At 37.7% G+C, this 16,046-nt stretch overlaps 1 protein-coding gene across 39 annotated transcripts in view; it reads right to left on the reverse strand.

Moving 5' to 3' along the window:
* Positions 1–16,046, reverse strand: part of PTPRD (protein tyrosine phosphatase receptor type D) — a 2,322,816-nt gene that overhangs the window by 4,737 nt on the left and 2,302,033 nt on the right. For all 39 annotated transcript variants that reach the window (XM_070480470.1, XM_070480471.1, XM_070480507.1 and 36 more), the window contains 6 exons: positions 9,790–10,075; positions 9,197–9,375; positions 8,478–8,604; positions 7,182–7,307; positions 3,815–3,969; positions 930–1,065 (listed from right to left, as the gene is read on the reverse strand). In XM_070480470.1, the coding sequence (XP_070336571.1) occupies positions 930–1,065; positions 3,815–3,969; positions 7,182–7,307; positions 8,478–8,604; positions 9,197–9,375; positions 9,790–10,075 (1,009 nt within the window). The remainder of the gene's footprint in view (positions 1–929; positions 1,066–3,814; positions 3,970–7,181; positions 7,308–8,477; positions 8,605–9,196; positions 9,376–9,789; positions 10,076–16,046) is intronic.

Here is a 16,046-nt window from a genome sequence, read left to right on the forward strand (position 1 = left end):
GCATTTTTCTACAATAAAAATGGTAATGCAAAATAAATGGAGTTTGCTTTCCTATCTTGTCACAGTAAGTTGCTTGGCTAAGTGTTAAGGCTTTTTAAAAGTCCAATTTCCCTCTGTCACCCCCAATACCTATTAAGTTTGTCAGGCTGACATAATGTTTTGGGTATTGCAAGCCAAATGCTTGCACTATTTTCAAATCAAAGTCTGGAATATACTGTGGGTGATGAATTTCGGAATATATATAAATTGTATACTTTGGTGGCCTTTTGAGAAACAGAAACATTATCTATCACTTAAATTATCCTTAAAATGAAGTCAACAGGCCAGACTGGCTAAATCATGAACTCCTATTATTCTGAGAAATATGAGAATTTTCATATCAATTATTGGAGTAGAAAATGGCAGGCTAATTTCATTAGGGCATATCCAGGGTGCAAATATTTAAAAATACCATTATTAAGAAATGAAATATGGAGCAGTTGATACTACCTAGGCAAAACAGAAGGGGAATGGAGAAGTAAAATGGGCCAAGGGTGTGTTATCTACCAGGTACATTATCTACCCTTGTGCTTTTTACATATATTAATTATGTGCAATGTATATCACCTTAATATATATATAATTAATTATATGGAATTGCCATTTTTCTAAGCCCTGAATGACCAAACACTGAAAATTTGACATGTTTCAACCTGACACATTATCTTAGATAACTTCCAAACCAGCTCTAAGATGTTGACACTGCCACTCCCATTTACAAAGGGCGGGGGTATAGGGTTCAAAAATATTAAACAGTTGGATGTTTTTCCCACAGTATTTCCCTGTATTTTGCCTCTGGTGTTGAAAGTCTCTGGACTCTAGGAGATCTTGGCAAATAAAGTCCATTATCTGGCTCTTGAGATGTGACCTCTCCTGGAGATTTTTCTCACCTCTGTCTGCACCATGGCTGGTCGTTGTGTTCTTAACATTTTGACAGTCTGGAAGATATCTACTACTCCTTCATATCTCATTCTTTCCAAAACAATGCTTAGTGTTATGAAGACTCCAGTTCTTCCAACGCCCGCACTGTCATAATAACAAAGGCAATATTACTAGATGAGACACGCACAGTCATGGCTACATTTTCCTGGAGGTGGACATATGTCCACCAGCTTCCATATTACATTAGGATCTTCTATAGCAATGTTCCAGAAAATGTGCTGTTGGGTTCACAAAATGATTAACTCTTAGGACAGTGTGCCATGATAACAGTGACAATGAATATAGAGTAACTGATTTTTTCAAACAGGGATTATATATCACTGTGGAAAGACCCAGGGAACATAAAAATATAAAGTAATTTGACTAAAGGAAGGGTGAATAAAATATAGATTTACACTCTTCATCAGATCCTGAAATTTGGGCCTTGCCTGCTTAATATTTTTAAGCTATGAAATAATTCAGATAAGGTGAGACAAAAAGAGATACTATAGCAGGATTTTCTGACACAGGATCTTCATAAGACTTCATTTAGTCTTCATAAGGGTCTATGAATATTTTTTATCTATGGATTATGTAAATGTATATATATACTTTCTGTTTCTAAAACTTATAACTTTAGCAGATTATTAAATGGGTCTCTAAACTTAAAAACAAAAAAATGTTTGTTAAGAGCCACTGAGCTATATACATACACTTATCTACTATTTTTAGATGTTCAGTAGCTAAATATCAGGATTATTTCCACCATGTTAGCAAGGTTTTGGGTTTCTGTTTTCTTTATTGTTTTAAGATAATTCCAGAATTGTAATTGTAGCAAGAGAAGAAAATGAATTCATAGCTTTTGTGCTCTTAAGAAGTAGGAAAGCATCTGGAGGTTTAGGTAATGAGGAGAAGAGTGAATAATCTGAAAAATCCCTACATTTTTGGATCCTAATTAAACAGCATGTGTAATGCTTGGGTACAGGCTGTAGAAAATGGATGGATTCATTTACTTGGGGATGTAATTGATATATAAATAGTGTGTCCTTTTATAAACTGTGTTTTTTTCTGAAGAGTCCTAACATAAATGTAAATCCACAGGCAGGTTTTACACAGTGGCTAAGCATATCCAGGGGCAGACAAGGCTCTCTGTCAAGATGGAGTAGATGACCTTCAGGGTCACTTTCAACCTTGAAAGTCTCTCTTTATCCCAAGAGACTGTGATTTATGATCTTTTCGTTGCATGATTCAAGTACTCCAGAATCTATTTTACCTTGATTTCATTGTTCAAATGTTACAAAAATACAGGGCTTCTGACTTTCCATTTGGTGCTTTCAAGAAAATAACAGACACTAGCCTTATAACTTCTGAATTTATTGACTTTGTCATGTTATTAATAAGCTATAAATAAAATAAGTGGTATTTTACAAATACTCTCAGATAAAAGGAAATATATAGAGGTCTTTAAGATATGTGAATAACACATCATGGTTTTTTATTAAAGGAGTCTTTGTATATACTCTTTATCCAAATAATTTTGTGACAAAGGCAGTGAAAAGGAACATGTATATACACACTTATTTATACTTACGGGAATGCCTATAGTTAAAGAAAAATGTGTTAAATATATTCTTTTCTTTATAGTTTATTTTAGAAAATTTGAATTAGGATTTTGGTAAATTATGTGGAAAATTAAGGGGAGTATCCAGGTAATTCAAGTCCAGTGTATACCATCCACTTTGTCTGAATGCTGAGTCCATGCATCATTTCCTACATGCTGATTGGTTGTCTAGAGCACAGGATTCTGGGTAAACTCAACACATAGCAAATACATATAAATGAGGTCTGCTTCTCTTGTAATATGCCATGTCTGGGAAACGTAGTGTGCTAGAAAGGGTCAGAGAGATCAGTTAGAAAACTGAGGTTTAGAGAAGTTTCCCTTTTGTCACAGAGCTATTACATGATGACAGAAGTGGGACTAAAGCTCAGGTATTTTGAAGCCCATGTGTAAGAGTTGCCCTGTTTTAACACACTATCACCCTTATCACTAAGAACTGTAGTTTGGGATTTGGGGCAGGGGGAAAGCAAGTACATTTTTTAATAAAGTCTTTCAAGATTTTGACTATAAATAATTACAAACTAAGACTTTTTTAAAAAAATGAGTTAATTCCTTTTGTTAGAAGGTTTTTGCAGAGTAACTTCCGAAAGCACTACATTTATTGCAAGTGTCCTTTCTGAACCATTTACTTGCTATTTCTATTAACTTCAATGATTTGAATTATAAAATGCTGCGGAAACTATTGAAAATAATTAACTTGAAGGTGCTTCATTTTCTGATATAGCAACAATTTTCAAGCACATTGCAATGTTAACTGAGGTGCCATTCTAATCACTTATTGACTTGACAAGAAATTAGTATTATCATTAAGGCTTAATAACTATTTATGGTTTTCTCAAGAAGATAAACACAGGAGAAAGATACAGAAAGTTATCAGGGTAATGCTATGAAAGCAAAAAAGCTAAGGAATGATAAACTGAACAAATTATCACTCAGGGATATACCAATAATTCCTGATACGGTAAAACAGGCAAGGATAAACACAGTTTGGTTCTTTGCTACAAGAGGTAAAATTTGAAGATAGAAATCTTCCTTGATTATTTTCACTTTGTGGAAAGAAAGAGAAATGAGTCTTTGCTTTAGGGTTTACAATACATTTCTGAGAAAAATAAAATCTCAGTTATGCAGACTCACAGAAAACTGGTACCAAGAATGAACAGACAACAGTGCATATTTTCAAAGTTATCACTGCATTAAGCACAAATGGAAACTCATCATTCCTGATCCTTAACTCACCTGCAATGGACTGAAATGGGTCCATCTTGGCCAAACTGCTCTTTTGTTTTATGGACTTGGCCAATGAAGTCAATAAATCCTTCTCCAGACTTTGGCACTCCCTGCTCTGGCCAGTCAGTGAACTGGAACTGCCTCACGGTTCGGGACTGCCCGTCCTTCAGAAAGAAAGCCACATGCCCGACCACAGAGGAGGAGGCCAGGGGGATTCAGCCAGTGCACAGAACATTACAGCAGGCAGGATTTTTTCCAAAAAAAGGAAGAAAAAGTTAGAAACATGTTCAACTAGAAAATCAGTCACGTTCATATCTTACCTGCTATTAACACTGTCTACATTTCACATCTATTTAAATTGCAAATTGATTTACTCTCACAATACCCAGTTAAAAACCAGAATTCTCAAAAAGAGCCACCTCATTCTCATATTAGGAAATGAGTCTGAGTCCCAGAGACTGTCTTCAAAACCAAAGGGGAACATATACATTCCATTTCAAAATTTTCAGAATCCAATAACCTCTTAATACTAACAGGAACATCCAGGCATGTCATCCTGACCAGAGATTTTGCTATTGTCATGATACCGTCACATCTGCTGTGCTTGCTTATTTGCAGCATTGTCAGATGACAAATAGTGACACTGAAAGGATCTGACACAAATTGGGAAGCGGCTGTTAACCTGGATGCCCCACGTCTCAGAGGTATACTATTTCTAGCCAAGGCAGTATACATTGCCTGTACCAGGTGACTATGCCGTTGAGCAGGAAGTGAGGCGTCCCTCAAGGAGATAGAAGAGATTATTAATAAATAAATGCTGTGTTCTGAAAAAGGAGTCTTTCTGGCTGACCACAGAAGCTGAGGTGTCCATGCGTGGCTTTAACACAGACAAACCAAAAGCCAGATGCAGAAGCAATCTTTCTTTCAAGTGATTAGGCAGAACTACTCTGAAGTATAAATGGCTTCAAAAGAAAATACTAAGAGACTTTGGATTCATTCTGGAATTTTATAGTGTTTGGAAGGACAACAAAAGCAGAAGGGACTCTCTGTTTATAGAAGCAGGAATAACAACTATCACCATCAACTTTCTTCCCTGAATTACAGAGACAGAGATAATCCAAATTCCAATTTCAGATGGGTGGATCCCATTTGAGGAGGCCCTGTTCCTAGTTAAGGCCTCAATGTGGTACTTCTTTCCACTTCTTTAATAACTCTCTCCTCATTAAAGTCCTTTTTGATACAGATATTCATGTTCCCAAGATTCTGAGTAAGTAGCATGTATACTAAGTTGTTTTTAGTCATGTCTGACTTTTTGCAACCCCATGGACCATACTCCGTCAGGCTCCTCTGTCCATGAAATTTTCCAGGCAAGAATACAGGAGTGGGCTGCCATTTCCTCCTTCAGGGGATCTTCCTGACCAAGGGATTGAACCTATGTCTCTTATGTTTCCTGCATTGGCAGGTGGGTTCTTTAGCACTAGCGCCACCTGAGAAGCCCTCTGAGTAAGTAAACAGAGACCCAATCTTTCTCATTGAGTTGTATGGAGAAGAGGGCATGGCCCAACTCGAGCTGGACACACATCACCAAGTCTGGTGGTTTCCATAGGAACAGGGCATATTCCTGACTGGCATCATTTGGGAATTGAGATAAAACAGGTAGATCACATCAACTTTGTGAGAATACTGAGGAATATAAAAATAACTGCTTGGCCCCATAACTAACTTATGGATTGTTACTACGGAAGCATGATTTACTTCCCTCGGTTTCTGAAAAGGGTTTGAAAAGCACAGGAAGGGAAGCCAGTGGCTAGGTAATACAGCTTTGTCTTCTCTGACTGTCCTGGTGATTTCATTTCTGACCACAGTTGCTTTTAACAGCAAGAAGAGGTCATGTGTACAAACCTTTATGATTTGGGAAGAGAGACCCCCTGACTGCATTTAAAGGCTACCTGTTTAACAACACTGTATTCTCAAGTGCCAGCTTGCTTTTTAAACTGGAAAGTTGAGATTAGACACACCTTAGGAGCACAAATAGCACATGCTACGGCAGCTAAAAAAATTATACAATCACAGGGATCCTTCAAAACAAAACATGTGAACAAGTTCCTCCTTCAATGTTTCTTTTACTTATCATGGTCAGATTTAATTTGGGCAGTCGAGGAGTAATAAAGAAGTTGTCTCTGCCATTTGTGGTGCCTGGATGCTGCTATACTTCGTCGTCAGAAATGGTTGGTGTGTTTGCTTGGAATGCACTCAAAATTTTCACTCAGATATCTAGCTTCAAACTCTGAAAGGGTGTTCTTTTTTTTTTTTTTAAACACAGGGTCATCAAGGCATGCTTGCTTGGGCAACTCAAAACGAGACCTAGGGGCTTAACTACTGTCTTGAGTATAGTCACCTTCAGAGTAGTTAAGACTTCAGACTTTCTAGGATTAACAGGTCTGTCACCTGAGCCAAGCAGCCTGCTAACCAATTTCTCTTTCACTTTAGGTCAACAGCCAGGGCCAGGTTTTGGGGATTAGTGGACAATCTCTAAACAGGAGTCTTGGTTGAGAAAGCTGCTTTCCAGAAAAAAACAATGGATCAAGTAAATAGTTCTACCCTACAGTTTTATTCAACCCACCCACTGTGACAGTTCCAAAAACAAAGCAGGGCTTTGCACTGACCCAATCTCTCCTAAGATGTGTTTGTAATCATGGTTTAAAAGTGGCCAAAGGCAAGGATTTTAAAGTTTATGCATAGAACATCTTACATCAGGGCTGAACTTTGGACTCAGCAATCTAGATCAGAAACGCAGGATGAAAATTAGCCAAGAAGGGTCGTGGGTGCACAGCTCTCATGGACAGACACATTAGCACACGGAGGAATAAACCATGCCAGGAATCAAATTAGAATGTGCAAAGCTTGTCAGATTCTTCTAAAGAATGTCATTTGCTCTGCAGTTTTAAAATCATACCAAATTAACCTCCAAGCCCACATGACCTAAAGGGCTTAGCAAAACAACAACATATTTACAGCCTCAAGTAATGAAGAAGTCAAAAAAGCTCCAAAGAGAATGAGCTAAGAAGGTGAATGTAAGCGCAGCCAACCAATCAGTAAATGCTTCCCGGCACACACACTCACCAAGCGTGTCCCCAAAGTTGGGCTGCCAGATGTTACCTTTGAATGTGAGCCAAGCCTGGGTTTGTGAGAAAACTTGCCAAACAGGCAAAGTTACTCTTATATTTGAAAAAAAAAAAAAAAAACAACAGTTCTCCAAGATGGGTGATTTCTTTTAGTTTGGGAGTATGGTCACTTGGCAAATGTTTTCTCCCAGAGATGTCTTTTAGACTATATTTCAGCTAATGTTTAAGAGCATAAGACTGTGCCAACTTACCCTGGCATCTGTGACCTTGAATTCTCTTAGGATATATTGTGGCATGTTGTACTCAGCCATAGGATCAACAACAAAGTACTGGTATCTTGCAGATCGTTCTGCTGGCCAGTACTGGTGACATTTCTCCTAAGAAAAATGAAGATTAATGACGAGCTATGTAAAGTGTAAACAGAGTTTTGTTTATCATCCGTCTATATATTTAATGTCTTTCTTTCACTAATACCATTTTAGAATTTAAGACCATTCCATTGCGTGTGACTCATCTTCTCTTTGAAAGCATAGGCTCCCTCAGGATAGGAAAATTGTGTGGGTCACTATTTGCTCATGGGACCAAGCAGAGTACTTGGCATACAGTAGATGCCTAATACACATTAGTTGAACTGGCTACTTCAATAGGGTGAGCATCTTCATACTTAATTTAGACAAATAATTACATCAGTCCTTGGGCATAATGCCATGTCAATCATGTATTGACATTCACCACTGTGGTTTTGAATGAAGACAACCATCAAGTGTGAACACAGAGAGAAACCTCTGAATTGAACTTGTCCAATCTCCTTCGTCAGCTGAGGAACCTGGAGCCCAAGCACTTTTAGTGACTTCAGTAACCAAATCAGAAAAGTCAAGTTTCTTTCCCAGTTTGGTATTTTTTCATTCTTTCTGGGCTCTAGAATTTGGGTTTAGGTACATCTCTACCATTGAATTTATATAAAGACAAGGGAAAAAAAAAGCCTCTTAAGCAAACATGGCAGAGTACTTGTAGCTGCTGAATCTAAGTGGCTCTCATAATATTATGAATTAGGTGGTTCTAATCCTATTTCACGTTATTTTTCAGAATAACTTTTTTTTTTTTTAAGTAGAGCAGAGATTACCAGATTTATTCATAGACAAACTATGCAACTTTCTGATAGTTTAATCAGAGTGGAAGATAAACAAGCATCTCTGCCTCAGAGATGACAGAAAGTCAAATTCCTTCATACAGAGTAATGATGGCACATAAGCTATAGCCTGTCCAGAGCAAAAGGCAGTAAGGCTACATTGAGAATCAGAACAAGTCAGCAATATTAGTCTCTATGATGGTGCTACACTGGAAATAAAGTACCTGCTTTCTCTTCAAAACACAAAAACGAAAGAACCTGATGTGGCTGTGCAAGTTAAAAACCAACATACAGTAATGAATGACCCACAACATGACTGGAGTAGTCAACGTTTCAAAGAAACAACATTAGCACTGGGGTTTTTTCAATGAAATCCTCATTTCTTTGTGGAGTGAATGTCTTATGTGAAGATACTCACTCTACCCATCTCACGCAGCTTGGTGAGCATCACAACAATGGTGGAATTGTGTTCCCAGAGCATCCGCCAGAAGTCTTCAGTGGTCTCTGCCAAGGGCCCCTGGGTAGCGATGTAAGCTTTCTGCTGTCTGAATCACAGATAGCAAGTTAAAGTAATCAGAAAATATGCAAAGGCTTCACATTTGATATGTAAATATCAAATCCAGGATAATAAAAATATTATTAATGCTATTGCAGTAAATTCCCATTAAGATTATGTAATCAAATAGGAACATTTAAGACATTTTAGGGATTTTGCAAAAGAAATTGCTTTGTTAATATTATGATGTATGTCTTTATCACTGTTATTTAAACTTTAGAGCAATGCTAATAGCTCAATTTCATGTGTCATATAAATCGCTTAAGAAACAGTTGTGCAGCTTCATTTTGTAGAAATGATTCATATAATCTATGACATTTATATAATTTGGTTCAAAACAATTTCTATATTAACTCCTTCCATATCCAAATGGCTTCTGAAAGAAGAGTGCAGATTATAAATTCCATGATTGCTTCTTCTTACTCCTATCCAAAATAACAAAAAATGAATATCAAGGGACTGAATGCTGACCTATGCAGAAAGAAAACATTTTAAATTGAGATGAAATTCATTTTGGCTATGAAACTAGGGCACATGTAAATACCAAGACTTCGGGCTGTCAGGGGAGCAAAAGTATATACCTGTATCCATCAATAAAACTGGCATTGATGTAATCAGATCCTTCTACTCCTCGGATAGGCTGCAGGCACACCCTTGTGGATTCATATGGCATAATATTAACAAGGCGATTTTTGAATTTATTACATGGAAGATTGGCACTGATGAATCTTGAGGTGTGAGCTTTAGAACTGGCTAGACGCTGTTGAACATAAAAAGAAAAAAAAATCCAACAAAGATAATTTTAGCCTGTGGTGTAACTGCAGTGAACCCAAGATTTTCTCTTTAGATACAAAGATTCTGTTTACTTTTAACCCAGTGACTCCTCCAACTTCACTGCTTTTCACTTCTACCTAATGACTCCATATAGACTAAGGAAGTTTTAAATATTATGTTCTAAGAATATGCTCTCTCAATTTAAATTAGGGTAAAAAGAGCTCAAGGTATTATGAGGAAGCAAAGAATAGAAAAGGGAAGGATGAAGAAAGTGTTTTATAGTCAGACATCTGAGGGAGAAGGTCAAGTGAATCTTGTAACTTCACCCATTTGAAAGGTTAAGAAAGACAATTCCAGAATGACTTGCTTCTGAATTACCACATCACATCCAATATCATACCTTAAATTCGAGCTCCATTCCTGTGACATTCTCTCCTGTTTCTATTTGTGTCAGCTTCTGAATGTAGGCATACAAGTTTCTAGCTGGCACTTCGGTATTTCCACAAGTCACTGCCTCCAACAGTGCATCATGGATAAAGATGTATTGGTCTTCTGTTTGAACCATGTAATTCCTCTGGGCTCTCATTAAAGTTACATGGCCATAAATATCTACAGTTTTTTCATGCTTTATTCTTTCTAACATGGCATCTATTACAATGAAACACCCAGTCCGGCCAACTCCCGCGCTACAAGGAAAACAAAAAAAAAAAAAAAAAAGAGAGAGAGGAAAAGTACAAATGAATCTATTGGGAAACCAACACATCATAAAATTATTTTGATTATTTTTAATTAACTAGATTTTAAACCCAGTAATTCTACTCAAATAGCTACTGTGATGGTTTTGGAGTATTCCAAACCAAAGGGCAGGGAACAAATTAACAAATAGAATTTGACTGGTTTCAAAATATAAAAATATTAAATCTTTAATTACTATGCTCTTTGATCATGTAACACAAAGTAGTATTTTGAAATCATTATGAAAAATTTACATTTACGCTTTTACATTAAAGGTATTTTAAAAAAAACTGGTCAAGATCGAACTAGACTTTATCTTTTACAAACCATTTCAGTCTATTTTAGTTCAATTTATAAAAAAGAAAAAAACAAAACTAGTAAATCATTCAACTTGAAACATTTCATAATCTAAAACTCAGCAAGAAAGTTTTAAAACCAACCTAGTGAGAAGTATATAATTAAAATATTAACATGTTGTTGCATACTCAAAATAGCTAGTGTATTCTTGATGGAAAGACATTCTTAACAAAAAGCAATCACTAGAGGGTCTGGGTGTGTTTCTTGCTTTTACTCCTTTTTCTTCCAGAGTTGAATGTATTTTGGAATTTCAGGTTAAATTCAAGTATTCTTGTGTGGGAAAATAAAAGCTTCAATCTTTGTTACTGGAGAAGCTCTGAGGCATTTTTTTAAACTCTATTACTCTTGGACTTATGGGTTGTTTTCCAGTTGGTGGAAACCGATTCAAAGAAGAGGAGGTGAAAGATCAAACAACGCACAGTGACAAGTTCTGCTGCTCCAAGGAGACGATCTAATTCACTGAACTAAATTACAGAGTCAGATGGTTGGAACACTGGAGTTTCCTTGAGTGTGGGAAAGAATACTAACAAAATAACACATCTGTGTTCTGAAATCCAAGGTAAGCCTTTTCTTGTCTCTGTGTCAAGTATGGCTGAATCCAAAATGTTTTTCTTCCAATTGTGGAAGAACCATGGCTAGGAAACATGTAATCAATGGAAATATAAGTATATATCAGCACCTTAGACACCAGGTAACAGACAACCTCCTTCATTCACTATGTGCCACTGTTTCCCATCTTTTGTATTTCTTTGTGCTCATTTGTCCATGCATTGATATATCCATCTCTTCATTCAGTGAGCAGTGAAGTACTCTGATAACTAACATATGAGATACAACATTAAAAGTGACTTGTATCCCACCTAGAGCTCATACTATTGATAGAGATAAAACTTTATATAACTATTTACAACACAAGAAAAAAAAAAAAAGACGTGCTGGTTTGTGGTTAATGTGTCATTTGAACCTGGTGTTGAAGGACAGCAAGGATTCGCGGAACTGCAGAGGCTAGAATAACAGAAGAAACAGAACGGCTTTTGCAGTCATACTACTGACTCTGGGAGCTGCACGTAAAATTTTCATAGACCTAGTGAAGCTCCAGTGTATGGAATGTACCAAACTTCATATAATTGAGCTTAATGAGCAAAAGGGCATGTGATTGAATTGCCAAGCGGCTGCAAGTAATAAGTGAGCATTTTGTAACATATATTATGTTTATTTAACTGCTGAGCAGTATAGATTGAACCCAGCCTCCTGGGTTTGTAGGAGTCCTGTGGTTTGTACACTAACAAACAGTTGGAAATAGGGTATAACCACTATTTAAAAAATTATTTACTTTTTTATGTCCTGTTAGACATAGAAACTTTCAGTGTCACAGAGCCTCTGGATACTGACTCTAAGACACTCCATTCAGAGTTTAAACCACAAAGTGACACGACATCGAGATGTAATACAAACGCCTTCTGGGACAGAGTCTGAGACATGATAGCACATTTCTTAGCACAGAATAATCAGAAACCTGATGCACTGAGATCCATGAAGTTCCATTTTATTTAGTCAGTTTTACCAAAGAAACCAGTAAGATGGTGTTTACCATCACACCCCACCGTGTCCCTCCTCCATGCCCTAGGCAGGATTACAACCACTCTCTGTCCTGGATGACTTGGTGTCTTCAATACCACCCTGCAGTCTAAGTCACACTGTTATTCATGAGTCTGGTAGGGCCACTGCCCATAAATAATGAGCATATCTTGAGAGCAGGAACAACACTTTCTGTTATCTTTCTCTGCTCTGCACCAAGCATGCAGTCAATGTACCGTAATGTGTGTGGAAAAGTGAATGAATTTGTGATTGGCATGAGAGGCCTTGTGTAACGAGCAGCCCACCCAGGTTGGGTAATAAGACCCCTCAGTCAGCGAAAGAAATCCTACATTTGACACAGGTTCAGAACTATGCAAAGAATACCTGAAGACTATTTCACAAAGTGTCTGATAGGGAAGAGGGAGACAGGAAAAGGCTTTGAGTGGTTTTCCACATCTTGATCTCCTGATGAGCCACGGCATTGCAATGAAAAGAAACTAGGTAAGACTTAGCCTGGAAAAGGGAGGCAGCCCCTCTTGTTTGGTAGGTCCTAAGGTTAAGTAAATCTTTTCCTTTTCCTTGTGTTGTCTCTCTAAACTGTTTTCATCCTAATTGTGCATTGCTTCTAACTAGATACAGTATCATCCAGTTCTTCCTAATGGAAGCTATACTGTAAGCCATATAACTGTAACGATGTATCAAGTCAAATCAAGACAAGGACAGGAATATTTTCTCCAAGTATGCATCAGAGGCCATTCCTAATCTTTGAGTGATGCATGGTTCTGTATTCTGGCAGAAAGATACTAGAGAATCCTACAAAACTGGTATGGATAACTCCAGATCCTAACAATTTCAACCTCTTCATGGTGGTAACAATGCATTTAAAAAAAAAATGAAGAGGGAGAATAATAAAACATGTGTCTGTATCTAACTCATGAATTGTGGGAAGAAAACAAAACAGGAACAGAGGCTCTGACTTGCACAAAACCTATTTTTTCTCCTCTGAACAGAAAATATTGTTGTTTCTTTTTTTCATTTATTTTTATTAGTTGGAGGCTAATTACTTTACAATATTGTAGTGGTTTTTGCCATACATTGACATGAATCAGCCATGGATTTACATGTATTCCCCATCCTGAACCCCCTTCCCACATCCCTCCCCATCTCCTCCCTCTGGGTCTTCCCAGTGCACCAGCCCTGAGCACTTGTCTCATGCATCCAACCTGGGCTGGTGATCTGTTTCACACTTGATAATATACATATTTCAATGCTATTCTCTCAGATCATCCCACCCTCGCCTTCTCCCACAGAGTCCAAAAGTCTGTTTTATACATCTGTGTCTCTTTTTCTGTCTTGCGTATAGGGTTATTGTTACCATCTTTCTAAATTCCATATATATGCGTTAGTATACTTTATTGGTGTTTATCTTTCTGGCTTAATTCGTTCTGTATAATGGGCTCCAGTTTCATCAAAACCACAATGAGGTACCATTACATGCCAATCAGAATGGCTGCTATCCAAAAGTCTACAAGCAATAAATGCTGGAGAGGGTGTGGAGAAAAGGGAACCCTCTTACACTGTTGGTGGGAATGCAAACTAGTACAGCCGCTATGGAGAACAGTGTGGAGATTCCTTAAAAAACTGGAAATAGAACTGCCATATGACCCAGCAATCCCACTCCTGGACATACACACCGAGGAAACCAGATCTGAAAGAGACACGTGCACCCCAATGTTCATCACAGCACTGTTTATAATAGCCAGGACATGGAAGCAACCTAGATGCCCATCAGCAGACGAATGGATAAGAAAGCTATGGTACATATACACAATGGAATATTACTCAGCCAATAAAAAGAATACATTTGAATCAGTTCTAATGAGATGGATGAAACTGGAGCCCATTATACAGAGTGAAATAAGCCAGAAAATATTGTTAACAGCCCAATCTTGCTGTTCATATGGAAGAGAGGAAGAAAGTGCTCCTTGGAACTTAACATGTTACCTCTTTTCAAAGATGAAGATTTCTTGGAGGTTTTAAATGTTGGAGGTGTCTCTTAGCTTTAAGCAAGACCATGAAGTTCAAAATACTTTGTCTAGAAACCAGTGATTGAGTGTCCTTGAGAAAGTCACTTAACCTCTCTCGGGTTTTCTGTTGTTCTAATGTTAATTAACTTGTTAATAATCTAGTAAGTTTTAAGACTGGTTTAAACATACAGAGTGCTTTGCAAACATTAAAGGAAGATGCAGTTTCTTTGTAGGTAGAAATTCCATTTAAAGATTCTATCTCTGAAACTGACAACAAGAAACAGGCAATGTTAATACCAGGAAATTTTTTATAGAATCACCACAGGATCATTTGAGGTTAGGCTTTCAAAATCTTGCTTTAAACTACTCCCTCATGCTGTTCTTCCTTTTCTCCCCATATTTCCAATAATAATACCTTATGTTTGAGGAAGTTTGTGCTTTCACATTGATTCTCAAGGTAAATGAGATGGCAGTGAAGGGCCTTCTCACCACAGTGCTGGGTATCCTGGAGGCATTCAACATTATCTGTCAGTTTCCTCTCCCTTTCAGTGATTCACAACATTTAGGAACTTCTTTGAAGTCACAGAGCTAATGGTAAATGGCCAAATAAGGACTCAAATGCAGGTTCTGAGATGCTGAGTTTTATCACTACATTTCAATAGGGCATCACCATTTCTGCCATCTGGGTCAAAGACGGACACTTTCTTCTGACTTACCCCTCTGCCTAAAGGAGATCAGTCCTGGGTGTTCATTGGAAGGATTGATGCTGAAACTGAAACTCCAATACTTTGGCCACCTCATGCGAAGAGTTGACTCATTGGAAAAGAACCTGATGCTGGGAGGGGTTGGGGGCAGGAGGAGAAGGGGACGACAGAGGATGAGATGGCTGGATGGCATCACCGACTCGATGGGCATGAGTTTGAGTAAACTCTGGGAGTTGGTGATGGACAGGGAGGCCTGGCGTGCTGTGATTCACAGGGTTGCAAAGAGTCGGATATGACTGAGTGACTGAACTGAACTGAGATGAACCCCTCTGCAATGCTCCTTTAGTAGTGTTTAACTATCCTTATGAAGGTTTCTTAAAAAGTCTCTCTTCCTTGGTTTCTGTGACACTAATTGGGGGATTACAGGGAATATCAAATACTCCTCTTGGGGTTGATGGCAGGAAGGAGAAGATTTTATAATGATATCAAATAGAAAATAGCCTGAAACATGTAGCATATGAAATGAGTCAAAAAGATCTGACTCTTGTGTATAATGGTTCCATTGACTCTATGATGGTAAAATTTCTCTCAAGTTGGAAACCAAAATCAAAGATCAACCCTAAATGTCATCTTCAGAACTCTATAGGCAGCTCTCAGACTGTGCCTCGGTACATAATGTTTTTTGTTTTTTCTGTCTGATTCCTGTGCTGGTTATTCTCCTTCCTCTCTGGATTTTTCCATCTGAACGCTTCTCTAATTTACATATTTTTGCCAGGTCCCAAAACGTACATAATGTCCCCAAAGTTCTGTCCTCCTTTCTCTCTTTCTCCTCCATGGTTCAGCAGTAATCTTCAAATAAATGATTCCTAAAGTAACTGCTCTTTCTTTGAGCATAAGGGATACCTATATTTCAAACCACTCTCAGATTTCTCTAGAAATAAACATATCCCAGAATAATCAACATCTCTGCTCAGATCTGCTTTTCCCACTGTCGCTCTCCTCCTTGTCATTCAGATCTAAAACTGAAGGATCATCTTGCATTGTTCTTGCCTTTTGCCCTGCCCAATAACAAATCATAAATTTCCATACATTCAATTTCTACAGTTTTGTTCAACTATCCATCAGTGGTGTGCTGGAGCTGGCAAAACTCAATCGCTGAATTGTCAGAAATCCTGCCTAAGCAATTAGATTAAAAATGCAGGTAAACTCAAAATGCATTGTTTCTTAATTATCTTATGTCCATGCTCTTCAGGTGA

Source organism: Odocoileus virginianus, chromosome 18, assembly GCF_023699985.2.
Source record: "Odocoileus virginianus isolate 20LAN1187 ecotype Illinois chromosome 18, Ovbor_1.2, whole genome shotgun sequence".
Classification (NCBI taxonomy): domain Eukaryota; kingdom Metazoa; phylum Chordata; class Mammalia; order Artiodactyla; family Cervidae; genus Odocoileus; species Odocoileus virginianus.